Consider the following 19,909-nt stretch of genomic DNA (forward strand, 5'->3'; position numbering starts at 1 on the left):
TACATGATACAGGTAGGCAAAGTATTATTGACCAATAGATGTAGTAAGGCCAGATTAGCTCAAGAAGGCTAGGTGACTATCCCTCGCCGCCATACTTCACATGGGACGCCAGCAGAGATGACTGTAATCTCCGTCTTCCGGTTTACGCGTGCGCCAGGGCATATCGGCTCGCCAGTGAAAGCGGTACGGCTGTCGTCCACTTAGAGCACCACGAAGAACGAAAGCTTCACAACTGAAGAACAATTGCTCCTGGTCCGAGGATCGAACCAGGAAACGACTGCCAGAATAAAAAACAGGAGCAGCGCAACATAGCATGAGCGAGTAAAGAGCACAGGACAGAGCGCTGTCCTGTGCTAGGACAGAGCGCTGTCCTGTGCTCGTTACTCGCTCGTCCTGCGTTGCGCTGTCCCTGTTTTTAACGCGACAGCGTTAAGGAGCTCGTGTCGCAGAAAAGCCGGTGTCGGCGGCGTCGGCGGCGTTGGCCGTGAGCGATATTATTCTGAAAATGAACTAGGCAGCTCTTTTGTACACACTGCAAACGACTGTCATTTCGGTTAGAACGAGAGAAACCTGAGCTAGCTGGTAAGGATTCATCACGCAAAAAAAGAGGTGAGGCGTGCAGGCAGGACACAAGAGTAGATAAGCGTTCGTGTTGTCCACTTCTCTACTCTTTTGTCCTGTCTGCACGCCTCACCTCTTTTTTTGCATAATGCCATTTCGGGGCTGTCGCTCTCTCAACTAGACAGGAGGCTATAAATCGATGGCTCGGAGAGCACGGACACCGAATAGAATTGCAGATGTGACCACTCCGGGGAGGCATCGCCGCCATCGAGTTCGATCCGCTCATCGGGACGATCGAAGCTTTTTGTCCGAAAACCCGTATGGGTGTTTGTAGATTCGCGCTTCTATTAGTTGGATAAAAAGAAGTCATGTACGTTTCATGAAACTTCGCGAATTTTTTTTGTAGATAGATAGATAGATAGATGGATAGATAGATAGATAGATAGAAACTTTATTGAAATGGAAAAGATTTGAAGGAGGATTGCCCAGGTCAGGCAGGCGGTAGAGGCCAGTGGGGCCCTGGACTGAGAGTTCAGTAATGCCTGGATGGCCTTCAAACTCGATTGAGCATCTGGCCAAGGGCCTAAAATAACATCCGACGACGACTTTGAGCATGCCAAATTGCTTGCCATATGTTCTACATCTTCCTTCTATCGTCATCGTCACCCTTCATGCACCTCTATCTTCCCTCTTTCTTTCCCTCTTCCCCTTCCCCCAATGCCAAGTAGCTGGCTAGAGGAATATACCTCAGGCCGACCTCTCGGCATTTCCTATCATTAAACTTCTCTCTCTCTGGACTGAGAGGATCCGACCACCCCTCCTTTTTTGTAGAACTTAATTCGCATATTCAGTTCCCTAATGACGATCATGAACCTGATTAGGACATCGGCCTGAAAGGAGGGTCAATAATTATGATAATTATATATACGATGACGAAGACGAGGGTTATTTTTGTGTTAGTCTTGGGGCACTGCAAATATCATCGAGCACGTCAAAATGCGAGCGATCCCATGACACGTGCCTCTGGAAAGTGGCAGTTGGACAATCAGAAAATCAGAAAGTAGAGTGCAGATTAAAAATAAAACATATATATTTTAATTAGACAAAAAATATGAAAAGAATTGTCAGAAGCTTGCAAAGAACAATGGATTGCATTTCACTGAAGTGAAGAAAGCGAACGAAAACAATCGTAGGGCTATTTTTTTTTTGCTTATGTCACAAGTCGGAACAGTCATACTGCAACCCCGCTTCACCTCCAACCACAGGTGCAATGACGTGACGAGTTGCATTACTTACTGCTTGTTCAAAAGAAATAGATCGCGCTGAATACGACGTTGAAAAGTTATCTGGACAAAATAGAATTTAGAAGAAGGTTAACGGTACAATAACTGATGGTGTTCGGACAACACAGTCGATAGAGCTCATAGAGAGGCATAGAAGCTTTTCTTTTGTACACGTCACACAACAAGTAGTGCCTACATCCTTCGATATAGATTTCGAAGCTTCTTTAGCTCGGGTAAGTTGTCCTGATGAACGCTGCTAATTATATTTCGCTTCCAGAACTTTATATGATGTCTTGTCACTTTTGGGAAACATCACTGGGTCTCAAGACTTGTGCGTAGCGTAATTAAATCCTTCGAAAGTGCCAAAAAATTAAGCTGAGGAATCGCGGGTACCTATTATATTTATCTTTTTTTGCTATTAGGGACTACATCAAAAGCCAGTTACTCGCAGCTACACCACTAATAGCTTCCCAACCTCACTAGTACCCTTTCTTGAACTTTTTTTTTCAGCAACCTTGTGCAGCATTAACTCTTGCTGATCGCTTTTATACAGCAATGTTTTCGAAACTCTTCGACTTCACTGTGAAGAGGGTCCCCACAATTATCGCGCAGAGCCCGAGGTAAACGTCCCCGCGTTGTATACTTGCCGAGAAATGTTCATTCGTGAACCCTGAATAGCCCGACACCACGATTGCAAAGACTTCTCGCTGTACTTGTATTTCGAACATTCATCCGAGACTGTGAACATCTGCATATACCTTAGGACTGTGTTGCAGTTCGTTGGTATTGCTAATCATGCGAGCTGTATGGCGCAAGTCAACCGAAGCGACAAGGTCTACAACACATTCGTGCAATGAGAACAAGAATTTGCCAACTCCAACGTTATATTTCCGCGTAGACTCTTCGTGAAGTCATAGACTGCGGAAATCTGGTCGGAAGCGGTCAAGTGTATAATGAGTGAAAAGTCTGGAAACCTTTACGGACTCGTTTCCCACAGTAAGGACCCGAACCCGAACGCCGATGAATCCAATTGTAAGTCGTTGACATGGACGTCTTTGACAATGTAGTTTTCGAGCATAATTGAGAAAGTGAGGCTTCGTGACGTCACAGGTTGTCGCAGTCCACGTGACATCAGATAAAAGGTTTTCGTTAATGATTATATTACATATTGAAAAAAAAATAATGAGAAGCCTCAAAACCGTTGCGCACCTTATTCCCACATTGAAGCCCCTAACCCGAACGCTGGAAAATACGTGAAATTAGTGACATCACAAGATGACCTCGTCGATGACGTAGTTAGTGGGCGTAATTGAGAAAGTGGAGATTATGCCCTACATGGTTCTTCGGGAGGTAGTAACCCTTTTCACCGTCTAAGCAGACCGTTCCAAGGGTGCAGGTTCTGAACACAAGAAGTGTCTTCCCAACTCCTTCTGATGGAGTAAATATATGTTTGCCCTGCATTTGACCCTGCTTTCAGGAGCTGCGGTACTCCCTAAAGAAGGTACATTTACTTCGACAAGGTGCAAGCGTGCAATCAATGCACAATATTGGGGGCACAGCATAAAATTCCAAAGTGGAACTGTGGCATTGCCGACAGAGGCGCATATCACCTTCGTTCCAAGTACACCGCCATTACTCCGGATCAATAGCACTAGTCAGTAAACCGTTAACAAGAACTATGCAAAAGTGCGTGTTGATAGCATCAAAAATAAATTTGCAAGGACAGTAGCATTTCTGGAAGCTCCTAAAAGATGTAAAAAAGGGTTTTGTTCTTGAGAGTTCCTTATTTGCGTTGTCTCCTTTTGTGTTAGGTGATGTTGTCACTTTGGCTCGCGTTGTTGCTTTGAGAGTTTATTTGTGATGTCGCTGTGTCGGCAAGTTTTGCTCCGTTGCTATGACGCGTCCCCACGATGTCGGCTGCGCCAGGTCCCTCATGTCGAGATAAATTTGGTATGTCCATAAAATATATTGTAAGCGGTTGTCAAGCTTCATGCTTGCCTTGTTGAGTGCGATCGTTTTACGTTGCAGAAGGGTGTGGTATTATCCTGCCTCAAAAAATAAACGTCTCTCTTGGCTCTCTAACTGACAATCGACACCGATCCTTGCAGCCTACACCCCTCTCTTCTTGGCCCTGGGGAATTTTTTTTTTCTGGAATCCAGAGCTCGGTCGCAGTCGTCCAGCAGATTGCCATGAATGTCGCAATACCAGCGCTGCTACTGGTCCTGCTGGTCGACGTACCACCATCGTCAGCGCACTGGTGCAAGGCGAAAGGCTTGAAAAAGATAGACTGGGGAAAGGTATTCTGACTACTCTGTAAGTTCATTTGATCTATTTTCACGCCATTTGCAGAGGTGAACTGATTTTGTTTAATCTTTTGTTTCACAACCCAAGCAAAGCGTAGAGATAGTGATGTCTACAGCACCAAGAATGTTCAGATCTTACGCGTTGTGAGAATCGGTTTAACCGGTGCTTTCATTGGTCTTTGCGAAGAACGCTGTTCTTGTTTACATAGTGACCATTTACCGTAACCATGTGACGCCTCCATTTGCCGGTTACATGTCATTTGGGCCTGCGCAGGAATGACTGACGATTCCTCAAATGAACGTTTCGTGTTCATTTATGCCTTCATGTCACAGAAAAAAAATATCAACATTCTTTTTTCACCTATGCCAAAGCATCCATGTGAAGACAGCAAAGCCAGCAAAGATAACTACGTTCCTATTTATTTTTCTGCTTTAACTTTTATTCGCGAGGACACATTGAGCCTCTTCAATTTTCTTGTTCTCGCTACCCGCGGGCTGTCAGAGCCAGCCAGAGCGCATGCGTTTTTTCTCGTGTTGCCCCGACCACCGTGCGGCGCACTAAGTCTTGTGTCGCCGGTGTAGGATACCGAGCAGTATGCGTATGGTTCTCTATGGACCAAGCGTCTCACGTTTTCTTCGATATTCCATCGGCAGGTTCCCAAAGTAGACATTCGATTGTGGTCAACATGCCTTCGCGTTTTTTTTTCCATTTCACTGCCCCCGCCCCACAAAAGAAAATGAAAAGACATTGTTGCAGCGCAGCGAATTGTCGCATGGTAAAAGTTCGATTTTGTTACTTCTTCTTTTGCCGATAGTAATGGGCCACCCGGGACGCTTCAATTGCCGGACACTCTTACTATATATTATTGCGATAGCAATTATATCGATACTCCAGGCGCACTCCCGCCGTCGCCGTCATGTTCCCTATAAAGTCTAAGGGCTATAACATCGTGACCGCGCGCTGCATGCTGCATGTGCGAGTGAAAGCGTAGGGGGGGGGGGGTGGCATCGGTGAGACGACGATGGTGGCTCAGCCTTGTGTGCACAAGGGAGAAAAGCGGGGAGGAAGCGTGCCTAAACCCCTTAAACTGCGTAAAGTAGTGCCACGCTTTGAAGAATGCCGCCTCCTCCTCACGCGCTCTGGCCGAGGCAGACGCCGCGTCGCTATTGGCCTAATAGCATCACGTGGGTCCTCGCGCCGTGCATCAGCGCCATTTTTGCTTGAGAAGCGTCTACGGAACGGCGAGGAGCGCATGTTGGCGCCGTTGCTACGCTCGAGCAGTGTAGGCGGCGCCACGGTCGAAGAGGGAGCGTTAAAGAGAGGAGAAACGAGGAGAAGTGAAGACGGAGGAGGAGAGTGTCCCTACTTTACGAAGTTTAAGGGGCTTTAAGCGCGCCGCCTTCTGTCGAGCGCGATTATCAGGGGGAGTGGAGGGAGGGGGGGGGGGGGGGGCTTAGGATTCTGCGATCTGTGACTGTGATTTCTTAACATGTTTACATGCCTTGTTTCACGCATTATATATGGTGACTTTTTTCTTAGATACCTGTAGATCTATTGGAGACTTACGCGTATATTAGATTTTCTTGTTGTGAGGTTTTGTGTATATGTGCAGTGACACTCTATTTCCCTTTATCAAGCTGTATCTTCGCATTTGTATATTCCATTGTACCTTCGCATTTATAATGTACGAGGGCGAGTCAAATGAAAGTGAGCCAACCCACCCCGCGCGCGCAGTAGTAGTTCGGTTCATTACCTGCGAGGCATGCGCGTAGCACACAGACATCTCTCATCTATAAAAGTGTCACGCAGGTGTGAGGACAAATGTTCTTTAATGTTCTCATACACTGGGTCGAACATGGTTACGTGACATAATGGACGCTCAAAAAGTTGAACAGCGTGGTGTCAGGTTCTTGACAGCTGAAGGTGTTTCGCAAAAAGAAACTAGTCACCGTATGGCTGCCGTGTACCTTGAATGAATTACCCCTGGCGAGGGCTTCTCCCTAGAGGGAGAAGCCCTCCCTAGGGCACTTCTCCCTAGACAAGGAGAAGCGTTTGCATACGAGGTCAAAGTTTCTCGTTATACCTTTATTTCCGCAGGCACAATGCTCGCAAGGTCACGTAACAAATATCGTAAAAGAGTATCGTAAACATTAACTGCATTCCTTTATTTCTCTCCCTCAGGTCGCTCCACGGAGGGTATCACTGACAAAAAGAAAAGGAAACTCACTCCTGTAAAAAAGATGCTGCGACCACGGGGCTTTCGCGTTGATAGGGAAAGGTTTCTCGGTCCGACAGCTCACAAATTCCTCGAGGCCTTTATCATACGCTTTCGAATTATTACGCGCACAACTGCTGCTTGGTGCTTCATATTCGTCACGATTCAAAGCAGCGCTTGCGATCTGCAGGCGGGAAAGAGCAGTCACATGTTCCTTTTGTTCATGTACCTCCTCTATCTTTGCAGTTTGCGGGCAAGGAATGGTACGCAGCCCTTGGCCGTTATGTACACCACGAATATCCCATATGTACCTCAAGACTTTACTACCCCAAGAAAGGGCGCGTCGTTGAAGTTCTAAGACACGGGTAAGCGCCAGGCTGTCTTGTCGTCTTTGTCTGCGTAGCGCTGTATGTTCTTTAAGCATAAATAGGCAACCAGCCCTGCAAGAAGTTTTAGTAAGTGCAACACGCTAGAACAATCTTTGCAATTTTGCACCGATTGAGAAAACAGCGTTTCAGCTAATATCAAATATATAGCTACTAAAGCGCCGTGTGCGCTTGCCGAAAATGTCGCAATTTAGCTGCGTTGACACCTTCCGTGATCAGTAACGCAGTTTCTCTTACAGAACTGCCAGACACGTTAATGGCCAACAAAAGTCACTAAAAAAGTTGACAAGGCTTCCGAAAGGCAAAGTTGTCGTTACGGTGGCTAAAAACTGGCTCAAATTAGCGACAAAGATGTTAAGTTACAAATACCGGCTGCATAGCTGTGGGCAGCAGCTCCGGTTGCTCCATCTCGTGACGTTGCAATCAAGCAGGTTGGGTATAGCTGTTAATGCAGTTACGGGTGGTGTGCTTGTGCCTAGGCGTCAGACTCATATCTACGTTGTCTAGCGTGTTGCGGCTTTTAATGTTTTTTTTCTTCGACGCGCACGATACTAAACAAACAGAAAAATAAATGCACACGGAGACATGGCTTTGACATTTTATGTCGATAAACAAAACACATCAAGATGTAGCTGCTAGCGCTGCTGCCGCTCACATCCAAGTCTTCGGCGCTCCGTAAACTTCAACACGTATACGCGCAGAGTACAGTATTTATTTACGTTCGAAACGCATTAGCCATAATATTAAAGTAATAGGAGCCGTTTTAGCATTGTCGCCCATGAAATTTTTGCTAGCTTGTTGTTAGTTACTCTATAACCACATTCCCAAGCATGATTCTGGCGCAGCAGAAGTTAAGAAGTAAATACAGTGACGTCTCAGTTGAGTGAACTTCAAGGGACCCAAGGAAATAGTTGACTCAACTGAGAGTTCGCCATAAACACTTCTCACCCAAAGAAATAACTGAAAGTTCACTATACTAAATATTATCTAGAATATGAAACAACACGTTAAATGCAACTTATGGAGTTATGTACATCAATGAATACAAAGTACGTAGCAGTTGCGCCGCCACCTATCTCACTTTGAAAAAAAAATGTAATTTTCATTTGCACTGTTGCTCTTAAAGCGCAAGAAGTAACGAAGCTGTCCTGAGAGTCCATGTTCTTGTGCATTCACTCTGGCACAGTTCGTTGCTGAGACACGAAGTCTCGCAACTTTCCAAGGCATCCTACAGCCTCGGCTAGAATGACAGGACTTGAATCCGCCTCTACTTCCTCGTCGCACTCTTCTTCTTCGGGACTAACACTGTAAACGATTTACAGATCTGATAGTTCAGCATGGGTAACCAGCTCACTTGTCAAACTGCACATAGCCGCCGCTGGAGGGACGATTTGATGACGTCAGTGCTGCAGAGCGCAAAACTTCATTGAAGAGATTTCAAAAATGAGCCCGGATCCATTGGTCAAGTTCGTTCAGCTGAAATATTCGTTATTCAGCTATTCGTTTAATTGAAAGATTTTTGCATTGAATGCATAAAAAAACTGCCGCGGATTTTCTAAAAGTTCGTTGTTCTGAAATATTCGTTAAACCCAAGTTCGTACAGCTGAGAGTTTACTGCAGAGAGTCAAATGTTGAGAATCCCATTATGCTCGTGCCATAAAGCCTCTCTACGCATTTAGAACGGTCATTTTGTCAGGATGAACACCATCGCTAAAACCGGGTTTGACGTTATACTCAATATGCACGAGTTTCGATTTCTTTACTCTGGAAATAGACATCCGAAAAAAAAGGTTCTTTTAGCTGCTACTACAGACGCTGGCAGTAAGCACTGGTAATTCGCGTATGGAATACACGAACATCCGTTTTAAAATTCATATGTCTCACACTCATAATTCCTACATATTCACAAATGATACTTCATATCTTCCAAAATAGACCCATATTATCCTGTAGGATTATGATAACCGGGACATGGGTCTTTTTTAATGGTCACCTCTCGCATGCGGCTAACAATTTCATACCCGCGGTGGCCAGGAGAGATGCAGCCTCCAATATAAATTTAAAAAAATCATTCATGTGCTTGACTCACCATGCAAAAGTGCTCACGTCCGGTAATTGCATTTCAGGAGGGTCGGGGCTAAATCTTGGAATCAGACCGCATCCGGCGGCACGCTCGAATCGGACAAAATTCGATTTATTAAAGGTAAGCCAGCATTTTTCTTCTCTATACCGCAATACAGCTGGATACAATGGCGAGACGCATGTACTATATAAAGTATAGGACCGAGATAATATTCGGAAGTTCGAATGCCTATTGAATACCTCTGTTCTGAATCGAAATTTCGTTTGATCGGAGAATATACAGCCGAAATGTATTCCTGAAGTCAGGCCACCTCAGACCACTGGGCGTACCGAGCGTACGTACCCGAGCCCGGGCTGTCCCGTGCCGCAAGCAGTAGTTCTCTCAACGGCCTAAGGGAGGCGCCCCACACGTCTCCTTGATAAAACCCCTTAAACTTCGTAAAGTACTGCCACGCTTTGAAGACTGCCGCCTCCTCCTCGCGCACTCTGGTCGAGGCCGACGCCACGTCGCTATTGGTCTAATAGCATCACGTGGGATTTCGCGCCGTGCGTCAGCGCCATTTTTGCTCGAGAAGCGCCTACGGAGTGGCGAGGAGCGCATGTTGGCGCCATTGCTACGCTCGAGCAGTGTAGGTGGCGCCACTGTCGAGGAGGGAGCGTGAAAGAGAGGATAAACGAGGAGGAGTGGAGGCGGAGGAGGAGAGCGTTGCTATTTTGCGAAGTTTAAGGGGCTTTAATCCTTGACACACCCTTCCAGTCTCTGGCAGAAGAACCGGCACAGGCGTCACTATAAGAGTGAGCACTGCGTCCAGCTGACAGCTCTGAAAGACGAACGTGGCAGTTGCGACAGCATAAGGAGGAGTAAACTGTGCGAGTACAAAGCTTAGGAGCAGGACTGTTGGCGATGTGGAAGGCCAACGATCGAGAACTTAAGTCCACCTAATCTCAGTTGCAGCAAGAGACGCGAGAAGCGGAGAATCGAGTACTTAAGGCCTTTCAATCTCAGTTGCACCAAGAGACCCACAGATGCGGAGTCCTGCAGGTGCAAGTTGCAACGATTGCAGATGACGTTGCTTGGGCGTGACAGCGTGAGACAGGAGGAAGGGACCGAGCGAGCAATAAGTCCTCCCGATACTGTAGCGGACAATCTGACAGCATGGGAGACGAAGCAGGGGATGTCCGAGTTGCCCGCGGGATACTGCGGAGGGCTGGACATATGTGACAACGATGACAGCTGTGCAACAAAGGATGGTCACTTAGGGACATCGACATGCAAAAAGCGGACCACCATGAGCTCGATGCCAACGGAGTTTCGGGGAGTAAAGGCTGGCAGGTCAGCATTTCAGCAGCAGGTCACCATTTCAGCATCTGCATGGCGCCAGGGATACAGCTGAAGACTGTCATGAGCTTGCTTTCCACCACCTGACTGAAGTGGCCTATGAAAGCATAACTGCGGGGTTCGAATGCAGACTCCTTGACCTGGCGTCGCCTACCTATGATGCGTATGTAGATGAACTGCGGCATACAATGCGAGCCCACGACGTTCGCATCAGTTCGCGGTGGCAAACGGTGAAAGGCATGGTGGGACAGTGGGACACAGTTCGCCTGAACACATAGAAAAGCTGTAAATGTCTAAGTGAATGGGAAGAAACATGGTGGGATTTCTTTATTTGAAAAAAAATCAAGAGCCATTCTACTCTGTGAAGATGGTTGACCAGCGAAACTTTTTCACGACACAGAGGCGACACACAATTTTGAACATAGGTACGAACTCATTTACTGTCTTGATGGGTGATCATCGTGACAAAAAGTACGCACACTGATTTATTGTCTTGATCGGTGGTCATTATTTTACTCGCAACCGCAATCACATTCTTTGATTATGTCAAATCGATGCACGTACGCCGTTGGATGGTCGGTTGGAGCGGTTCGGCTGCAACACGGAACGCGTAAACCGCTCCCTTTTCGGTACCGACATATCCACATTGAAATAACCGACAACTACAGCAGGGGTAGTGTCATCGCAGCCAATTCGCGCTCAGTAGCCACGAACCTTACGAGTCTATGAGTCATTGCATTTTTTGCTTGCTTACAATCGTTCCCCAGCCCACATTGGCTAGCCATAATTACCAACGGGCAATGGAACCCAATATGTCAAGATTGCACAAATCAAACATTGGCTACCCAAAATCACATTCTTTGGGGGTGCGAGGGCTTACCCCCTCCCAGGTCGCTCCTGCCAGCTCCCTCACAACAGACGTGGGAAGAGCTGCTCAGAACGCCGGATGAAAAAGTACAAAAAGCCCTCGTTGCCTGGGCCGAAAGGGTCGCTCCTCGTGAGGGGCCATCCTAGGACTCGGGCCTGCCAGAACATCACTGAGCAGAATCTCAATAAAGTTGTTACCACCACCACCTTACGGGGGTATGAGCCGCTGCTCGCGGGGGTATGAGCCATTGATGATGAACCATTAAAGATGAACCACGGTGGTATGAACCATCGATGAGCCATCGCTCCACTTTGCTGAGTGCTTGTAGCTTGGAACATCCACCCGATATATAACGAAGGCCGCAGAAGAGCGCGGCTTAGAACCATCCTACAACGAATCGATCCTTACGGGGCAGATGCATTCTTTGTCGACGCCGCCAAATATGGCAGTGAAGACAGGTGTGCAATCTCGGTCGTTGAAGCACGCGGAACACTTATCAGCGCCGCGTCAATCTACACTAAACACGCGAACGAGGCAGAGGAAACTGCGATACCCTGGGCTCTTCAAGCTGCGAAAGGCCCGACGACCATTTTCTCCGACGACTCGCGCAAGGCGGTGAGGGCTTTCCCGTCCGCTCTAGTTTCTGTAAACATGCAGCCGGCATCGTCAACGGATCCTTTCGTACCACTACGGGCGAAGAAACTGTAGGTCATAGCAAAGCGTGGTTCCCGGCCCACGTGAACGATATAACCAACCAAGCGGGTTGCAACCCTAACGAGCGGGACAACTGCCTGGCGCGTGAATTCAGGAACCGCGCCCGAGCTAACGGTCCGGCTCTTCCACAGGATTGCCCTTTCAAGGATACTCTTACCACCTATCACGAAATTACGTCGCATTGCAGACACCACAGGAGGAAATTCCCTCCCCCCAGCCCGAAACTAAACAGGGCTCAGCCCGTTACTTTAGGGCTCTTAGAGACGAGATCCTACCTCACCCCAAGAGCGCTTAGTTGGATAAACCCCAACTTCACGCAGTCGTGCTTCAAATGCGGTCACGCATGCTGCTCCTTCAACCACGTGCTCTGGCTGTGCCCGTACAACGCGGGCTCCGCCCCTCAATACCACTCCAAGTGGGACGCCTTGCTGAAAAACTCGGAATTCACGCATCAACTACAGGCCATCCAAAAGGCCCGTGACGTCGCAGAGAGTCATCACCTTTCTGTCCCGTCGTGGGTGGAGCCACCCTTGATCCAACTTCCTCAGAACAATCCAACAAAGTTCTTGTCACTGTCACTGTAGCTTCTGCCTTACGGGGCTATGACCCATTGTATTTTTTTCTTGCTTACAGGGATGAGCCATTTATGATGATAGTTTTTGTTCACGGAGAACAAAAATGCACGGAACCCTAACTATATACAGCTTCGCTGTAAAAGAGCTGCTTGCAAGCAATGCCGCATTAAGTCGCTGAACATGAAAGTATAGACGGTTCCAAATGCTGACTGCTGACACGCGAAACAGCCCTAAGCACTTTTGCCCGTATGTGCCCTCCCTTGACAGGAACGTAGCTGCTCCGCAGATTAGGCATGAGGATACTGCTCTGCTCATCACTGATCTTAGCAAGCACTTCGCAGAGCATGTGCGGAAGCTATACCACCCTGAGCTTGAACAGGCTACGAACACCTTAAAGGGACTGACAAGTCGGGAAACTATTGCTCCAGTATACAACGAGCTCATGAAATGTAAAAAGGCAGGGCTGGGCCTGGACAGGGCGATTACACGCATTGAAGTGCAAACAACAAAGAGACTGGATGCCGTACCTGCTGGTCTTGTTAAGCGTCTGGAAGACAAAGCACGGGATCACCTCGCCAATATATTTTCTGGCATCGGGGCAGGTGACCCAATCCCTACAGCCTGACTGATTGGAAGAGTGTGCCTCGTACAAAAAAAGAAAAAGGGGGGGGGAAGCTGCTGGTCACTTAAGCGATCACAGACCGTTGATGGGGACAAGCATCTTATACAGTATTTCGCCAAATTTTAAGTTCGAGGTTCGAGTAGATGCGTCACGAAAAGCTCGCAAGGATACATGTTGTTGACGCGATTAGCATTCTTTCGGAACTTTGTGCACTTTCAAGGGAGTACATGTCCGTCTGCCTGTTCTCTAACCGTTTTCCTGCCAACTTGCTTCACTCGGTAGTTCACGTTCTGATGGGTACAGCGTCAGGCTGCTGTGCCGAAGAACCAGGGTTTGAAGCCAGCGGTCGGACAAATTTGGGTCAATGTGTATGCGTCACGGGGTAATGCCACTCTTCAGTGAACTTCTTTTAGGTCAACTTGAATCACATAGGCACGTGCGTTTCATCAACTACGAAAAAAAGATACTTCACCATTTCTCTGGCACTGCGCGTAATTGAACTCGCAACATATACTATCAAGCAGTTGTGTCTGAGTGCATATATTCACACAGGCACTATGCGCGGAATTCATGGCGGCACCGCCAGATGGCGCAGCACGGCAATACAGTGCGGCGCTGCATTGCTTCACTGTTAATCGAATTATTGTCGACATCCATCGTGACATGGGTTCTGCTGGATTCTTTTTTTTTAACTAAAACTAAAGAAAGGAACAATAACGATGTCATTGATGTTCGGCATAAGTAACGCGAAATTGGAGACGTTTATAAACAGCGCGATACTTGGACGTGATCTACGAGATCAGGTGGCGTACGCGGCGCGCTGGAAATTTCTGGGGCCATATTCTGTGATCCGCATCTTATACCTTAACCACCAGGTGCCCGTGTTATCTGCTAAGCAGTTGTGTTTTTAGTGTTGCTATTATTATCAGTGAAATGTCTAGGCCGTTATCAGCTTTGCAGTTTTTTTTTTCATTATGGCTTTGGTGTAGTAGGTAACACAGTTGCTAAGATCAAACTTAGCCAAAGTGGCGCGTATTCTTCTCTCGAGACCGCCACGTATTTATGGAATAGTAACAATACACCTTAATGTGACCCGTGTTATGGTCAGATTTTCTTAACGAGCAAGTAGACGACGGTTGGAATCGAAATTTCTTGACGCGTCATCAGGAGCTTAACTTGTGGTCGTGTTCACTGCAGACAATGATTTGAGTCCCGACGGGGTGATCTACTACCAAATCTTGGACACGGATTACACAACATGGGCGCTCGAGAATTCCTGCAATCGGTGTAAGTATAGCCTGCGGAGAAGCGAACCAGCGTTAACGTGCTGTACGCCGAAGTATAGTCACCAGGAAGTCAGCCACAATAGTCTGCTGTTAATAGCGCAAAATGTAGACGAGAGACGAAACAAGAAGACACCACAAGCGCTTGTGGTGTCTTCTTGTTTCGTCTCTCGTCTACATTTTGCGCTGCTAACAGCAGGATGGAAAACCAACAAGCCCAAGCTGCTATTCTAGGGAAATAGTCTGCGGGGCACTATATTTACGAAAAAGAAAAACAAAAACAAATACCGTGAAGCATTACCGCATAGTCTCGAACTCAGTGTTTCATCTTGTGATGGGTTTTGCGAAGCGGTGTTCACATCGCGAGATTTTTTTTTTCAATCCAATAGAATGCGAATTGAATACGAACCGAATGTTGAATACTTTCTCACCCTTAAAGGAAGCAGCTTGCAAAATTGGTGTCTAGTCTAATTGGTCAAGAAAATACTGTAGATCAACACAAATGTTACAATCCATGTGGGCGAGCGTTCAGTAAAGCGGTTAAATAAACGCTGCACAACTAACGGTGATGCGTACAATTTTGTTTACTTTCATCCAGTGAAACGTGTGATCCCATGGAATGTTTACCCATCACAAAGGTGACAAGTTTATTGCTATGCCGTATATTCTTTATGTTTATTCACAGCAACTTTCACAAGGTATACCCGAAGCGCGAACTCCAATTCAGGTGAATGCACAATGTGAGACGAATACGCAGTGACTTCACAAGGACGAAGGCGATGCGTGATCTTTGTTAATAAAAGAATGGCGATGACAGATGTACGCTCAGAAAAGTACGACGTGTATCCAATAACATTTAGTGATTGTGTACATCCTGTGTCACACTGGGAAATACCCATTCTGGAGGATTTGCCAAAAACGTACACAATTACAGCAGCACATACCAATTAATGGTTAAGCAAATAAAATGTAAATCACAGAAAACGTAAAATATAAGTTCCATTCTGTTAACAAACTGGTTTTCTTGAGGGAGACCTGGGAGTCGACAATAAATGTTCAGGTTTTGTGTAGGAATCGTAGTTGGACTGGATAATTGGAGAAATCTGGAGGATTGGCCGAGAACGGGCATACACCCAGTTGCACATACTGATTGGCTAAATCAAAGAGATTAAATGTAAATCTAAGATAGCGTTAAATGTGATTCACCGCTCCACTCACCAGCGAGCTCTTGCGCCAACTTGCGTCGATCCGGCATTGATCCGACCCAAACCCTGGGTCAAGTCTGACCGACTGGCTCGGGTCGTGGCCTCCGCTAGCTTTGGCTGGTAGAGCTCTCCAACCATTAGGGAGATTTAGATGAGGGGGACGCAAGCGTTGGTGCCCCCTAGCGCTTGGGGGGGGGGGGGGGGAGGGGCAAACGCTTCCGTCCCCCAATCGAAAACTCTCTATCGTCCCAGGGCAGAAGTTGGGAGAGGCCACATTTGCGAAATTACTAAGACGTGAAAGTTACGTCGACCCCTGAAAAAACAAATGCGCCATGCTTTCGTAATAACCAACCCTCTCCCCACATCGTCATAATCGTAAAATGTGTACCCGTATAGATAGCGTTCTTGTGAAAAGTGCCGGTCAAAGAAACAAATATGCTTAAAATCTCTAGCTTTATTGTTTACGTTTATATGTTTTCGCAACATGGAAGAAACGCAGTACGGCAAAACAATTTACCGAAACAGGCGATTTCCTTCACGAGAGATCGAGAGTCCGAATTTCTCAAAGGTGGTGGAGCTAGGCATAAACTTTCTAATGAAATGTTATGCTGTGAGTAGTGTCCTAGTTGGGTTCTGTAGTCAAAACATATGCCCCCGAAAGGCAGTGATGAAATATACGGATATTTTTGCCAAATACTTATCTGTATTGGCGATTATAGCGCAAATTCTGATGTTCGCCATGGCTATGAAGCCGGTTCAGCAAAAAGTTATCGCTTCATTTCGATTCTACTATATTTTACTATATGAGAAAAAAATCGTTGCATTAATACGCAGTATAGAGTATAAGATACGTAGCAAACCGTGTTTCTGATAAAATACTAAACCCCAGAAATAATTACCCAAGTTGCCATAAAGTATTGTAGAACAAGCTGGCACCGCGGCAGCCAGCCTTGTGAAAGTTTCTAGCAGCCGTCATACGAACTTCTGTAGATTTGGGTGATCTTTGTAAATGCATCAACTGAAAGGTTACGTATTTGGAATTTTTGAGGGCCTTTATGGTTTTGCTCGCAGCAGGTGAGGCCATATTCCTTTTCTTTTTGTTCATGTTATCAATAAGTATATGTTGGCGCAGAAATGGTGCTGGTGACTTCTCGTCTCGCAAACACGCAGTGTATGGTGTTTACAACATGGCCACAATTAGTACATGACCGGGGTAGTAGGAGGAGTATGGGAGAGGCCTTTGCCCTGCAGCGGGCCTAACCAGGCTGATGATGATGATGATGATGATGATGATGATGATGATGATGACGTTTATTTTATCGTTAACAATTTTTTTTTATAAATCACTCATGGCACAGAGTACAATTCTATTTCTCCAGCTAGATTGGTCTTAGAAGGGGACATTATTTTCAGGAGGAATCAAAATGATTATTTCATCGTTAACGGAGCATTTCTAATTAATGGTTAAGTTATTTTATTATGGCACCTATTTCAATTTACTAGTTGTAGCGGGTGACTTCCAAAAGTCTTACGCGCCTGTAATGGATTCTGAGCATGACATAAGTTTCGAGATACGAGTTCTCAAACTTTGTGACAAAATGCATTGCTGTTTTTGTTGTGCAATTTTTGAACTTCAATGCAAAGAAAGGCGTTTTGTTAAAAAAAAGTGATTAGAAACACGGCATTGTGCGGTAAGTAGACGGCGCTTGTCTCAAAACTGGTGCTAGTTTCAAAAATTCGTTTCAAGTGGATGTGCGTTGCGAAATCACTGGCTTCAATTCGTGCACTGCAGTATGGTGCTAAAGTTCTTAATTTAAAAAAAGTTCATTAGTAATTTTCTGTTAATTAGTCAATTATGCAGTTTGATTTTCCGGGTAAATCCCCCTCTTCGAGTAATCCAGCACAATGAGTGCGTGTTCATGCTATATGCCATAGGCAATTTTTTTTTCCAATGTTAAAAAAAAACACCCGAGAACCTTACCGTTTCCCACACTTCGCACACAGATTGTGTGAAAGAACAAGGTCGGAGGAGCTATTCCACGCACCACGACGTTACAATTACAACGTAATTTTCAAAACAACACAGCGACAGTAAAATGAAACTCCAAAAGAAACAGCGCAAACAAGGAGGTCGGTACAAATAAATCGAGATTGAGTTCAACAATACGCTTATTCGCCTGGGAATTCCTAAAGGAGCAACATGTGAGTGCAGAGTTCCTTGAGAAAAAGTGCAAGGACCAGGAATTGCGCGATCCAGCCTATTTTCTTCTCCGCGCCTATGCATGTAACTTGAAATTGGAATTGAATTATGGGCCACATTTCGATGGGAGCGAAATGCGAAAACACCCGTGTACTTAGATTTAGGTGCACGTTAAAGAACCCCACGTGGTCGAAATTTCCGGAGTCCTCCACTACGGCGTGCCTCATAACCAGAAAGTGGTTTTGGCACGTAAAACCCTGTAATTAAACTTTTTTAATCTGCTTTCGTGAGTAGGGAAGAGATAGATAGGACCGGATTGAGAAGGTAAGAGATTCATAGGAACGGATCCGTTACAGGCATAGTCAACGGCAAAAGCTAGATATACTAGAAAGATGCTTTAAGCAAGGGAAAAAATGCATTCAGGAAATGGGGACAGAATACTAGACTGAAGACGATGTATAGCACAGCTGGTGAGCTAAAACTATTTGTCAACGCCCCATTTCAAAGGAGGTGTTAATAAACGTCGTCATCATCATCGATTAAGTCGAAGTATAGCGTAAAGACCAGAGGAACGTTCTAGAACACGGGGGCATGACTCTGTGTTGACCTGATCTAGTTTTTTTTATCTTAACTTCATTTCTTACAGTCGGAAGCACTCTCTCACTTCTGCTGACCAAGCAAATGCGCCGTGTTCCCAGACCAATTATGCGGAAAGCGTGGAGGGCCATACGGAAGGCAGGAATCAAAGTCATAAGAAACCCCTGGTTCCCAACCGGCTGCCTCATAAAAAACGGCGAAGGTGACGGCTTGTTTACACTGATGCTTGTGTCGAACCCCTCTAAATAAAGAGCTACAAAGCGTCCTGCCGGCAGTGTGAAGTGAGCGAGTGCGTTAATGAGTGAACAGACTGGTCATTAGTGAAATGGTTGGCGAGTGAGTAAGTGCGTTTGCGTGAGTGATGAGTGAGTGAGCGTATTAATGAGTCAACGGGTTGGGAAGAGAGAGGGGTGGGGGGGTTGTTGAGTGAAATAAAGACTGATCGCTGGGTTGGCGAACGCGTGGGTTGGTAATTGAGTGAGCGTTTGACTAATGAGCGAGTTAGTGGGTTGTTGAGCGAGTAAGCGAGTGAGAAGTTAGGCTAGCGATAGGGCTGTTTACGGGTGAGTGGGTGGGTTACTGAGTGAGTGAGCGAAGGATTGAGTGGACTAGTCATCGAACAAGTGTGTAACGAGTGGTTGAGTGGGTGACTGACTGATCTGAATATTGAGTGAATTACATAGTGAATGAGAGGGTTGTGAGTCAGGGAGTGAGTAAAGCGTGAGTTTGTCGGTGAGTAAGCGGGTCAGTGAGCAAGTGAGCTTATTAATGAGTGCGTGGGTTAAAGAGTGAGTGGGTTAAAGAGTGAGTGAACAGCACAGAGAATGAGCCGATAAGTCAGTGGACCACTGTACTGTACTGGATTAATTTCGAACTCCCAGGGTTCTGTAGCGTGCACCGAATGCACGATAAATACCGCACGCGCCTCCGTAAATTTGGCCTGGAAATGTTTTTTTCGCTTCTCCGCTTCTCCAGCTCCCGAGACCGCTCCAACTCCAGGGACAGTGGCCAAGAGAGGGGCCAAACAACAAAACAACAGCAGAAGAGCAAGAAGACTGTGAACAAAGAAGGCAAAAACAAGGTGAGCTGGGCAGCAATCGCCTCCCAACCCCCACACCAAACAACACAACTCACACGCCTAGAACGCGAACTAGAGCTAATGCGAGTGCGAATAGGAGACCTAGAAAGAGAAAATAGGCAATTGAAAAAGCAACAAATGCAGCAACCACAACGAGAACCTAAACCAGTTCAGACAGGACAGAAAGGACAAAAACTACCGAATTTAGAAGGCGACACCGTAATCACCTTGTCGATGTTGAAAGAAACCATAAAAGAAGTTATACCCGCAATCGTTGAGCAGGTGATGATTCAGGTAGATCGAAAACTAGAAGCTCTGGACAAGAAAATCCAGGCACAACAAATAGAATTTACGAAAGCACTGAGAAAACATGCCACAGGCAGCAGCATAAGAGAAAAGGCAGAGAAAGTATACAACAGGCCAGGCTTGTCGGCCATGACCCAGGCGACACACAATGCCTAAACATCAAAAGCACGCTTCCGAAGAGTGCGCCTGGATATGGCAGTGGTGGAACTGCCGCGGGTTCCGGCGTAAAATGGGACAACTGTCGCAGCTGGTGATGACACAAAACAGATCACCAGCTATCATTGCATTGC

At 46.3% G+C, this 19,909-nt stretch overlaps 1 protein-coding gene across 2 annotated transcripts; it reads left to right on the plus strand.

Moving 5' to 3' along the window:
• The first annotated feature begins 1,943 nt into the window (after positions 1–1,943).
• On the plus strand, positions 1,944–18,502 carry LOC139050855 (uncharacterized). 2 transcript variants are annotated; one of them, XM_070527649.1, is made up of 6 exons: positions 1,944–2,077; positions 3,953–4,142; positions 6,611–6,729; positions 8,877–8,953; positions 14,148–14,237; positions 18,285–18,502. In XM_070527649.1, the coding sequence occupies exons 2-6, from the start codon at positions 4,035–4,037 to the stop codon at positions 18,482–18,484; spliced, it is 594 nt and encodes a 197-aa protein (XP_070383750.1). In that variant the 5' UTR covers positions 1,944–2,077; positions 3,953–4,034; the 3' UTR covers positions 18,485–18,502. The 2 variants fall into 2 exon arrangements, with proteins under 2 accessions (XP_070383750.1, XP_070383751.1); XM_070527650.1 differs by lacking the exon at positions 1,944–2,077 and adding an exon at positions 2,160–2,233.
• Positions 18,503–19,909: the final 1,407 nt, after the last annotated feature.

Source organism: Dermacentor albipictus, chromosome 10, assembly GCF_038994185.2.
Source record: "Dermacentor albipictus isolate Rhodes 1998 colony chromosome 10, USDA_Dalb.pri_finalv2, whole genome shotgun sequence".
In the NCBI taxonomy this organism is placed as follows: Eukaryota; Metazoa; Arthropoda; class Arachnida; order Ixodida; family Ixodidae; genus Dermacentor; species Dermacentor albipictus.

Coding starts and splice junctions, on each gene's coding strand:
- LOC139050855 (XM_070527649.1), top strand. CDS start 4,035: ATGAATGTCGCAATACCAGCGCTGCTACTGGTCCTGCTGGTCGACGTA. Junction 4,143..6,610: donor AAAAGATAGACTGGGGAAAG/GTATTCTGACTA, acceptor CTATCTTTGCAG/TTTGCGGGCAAGGAATGGTA. Junction 14,238..18,284: donor CGAGAATTCCTGCAATCGGT/GTAAGTATAGCC, acceptor CATTTCTTACAG/TCGGAAGCACTCTCTCACTT.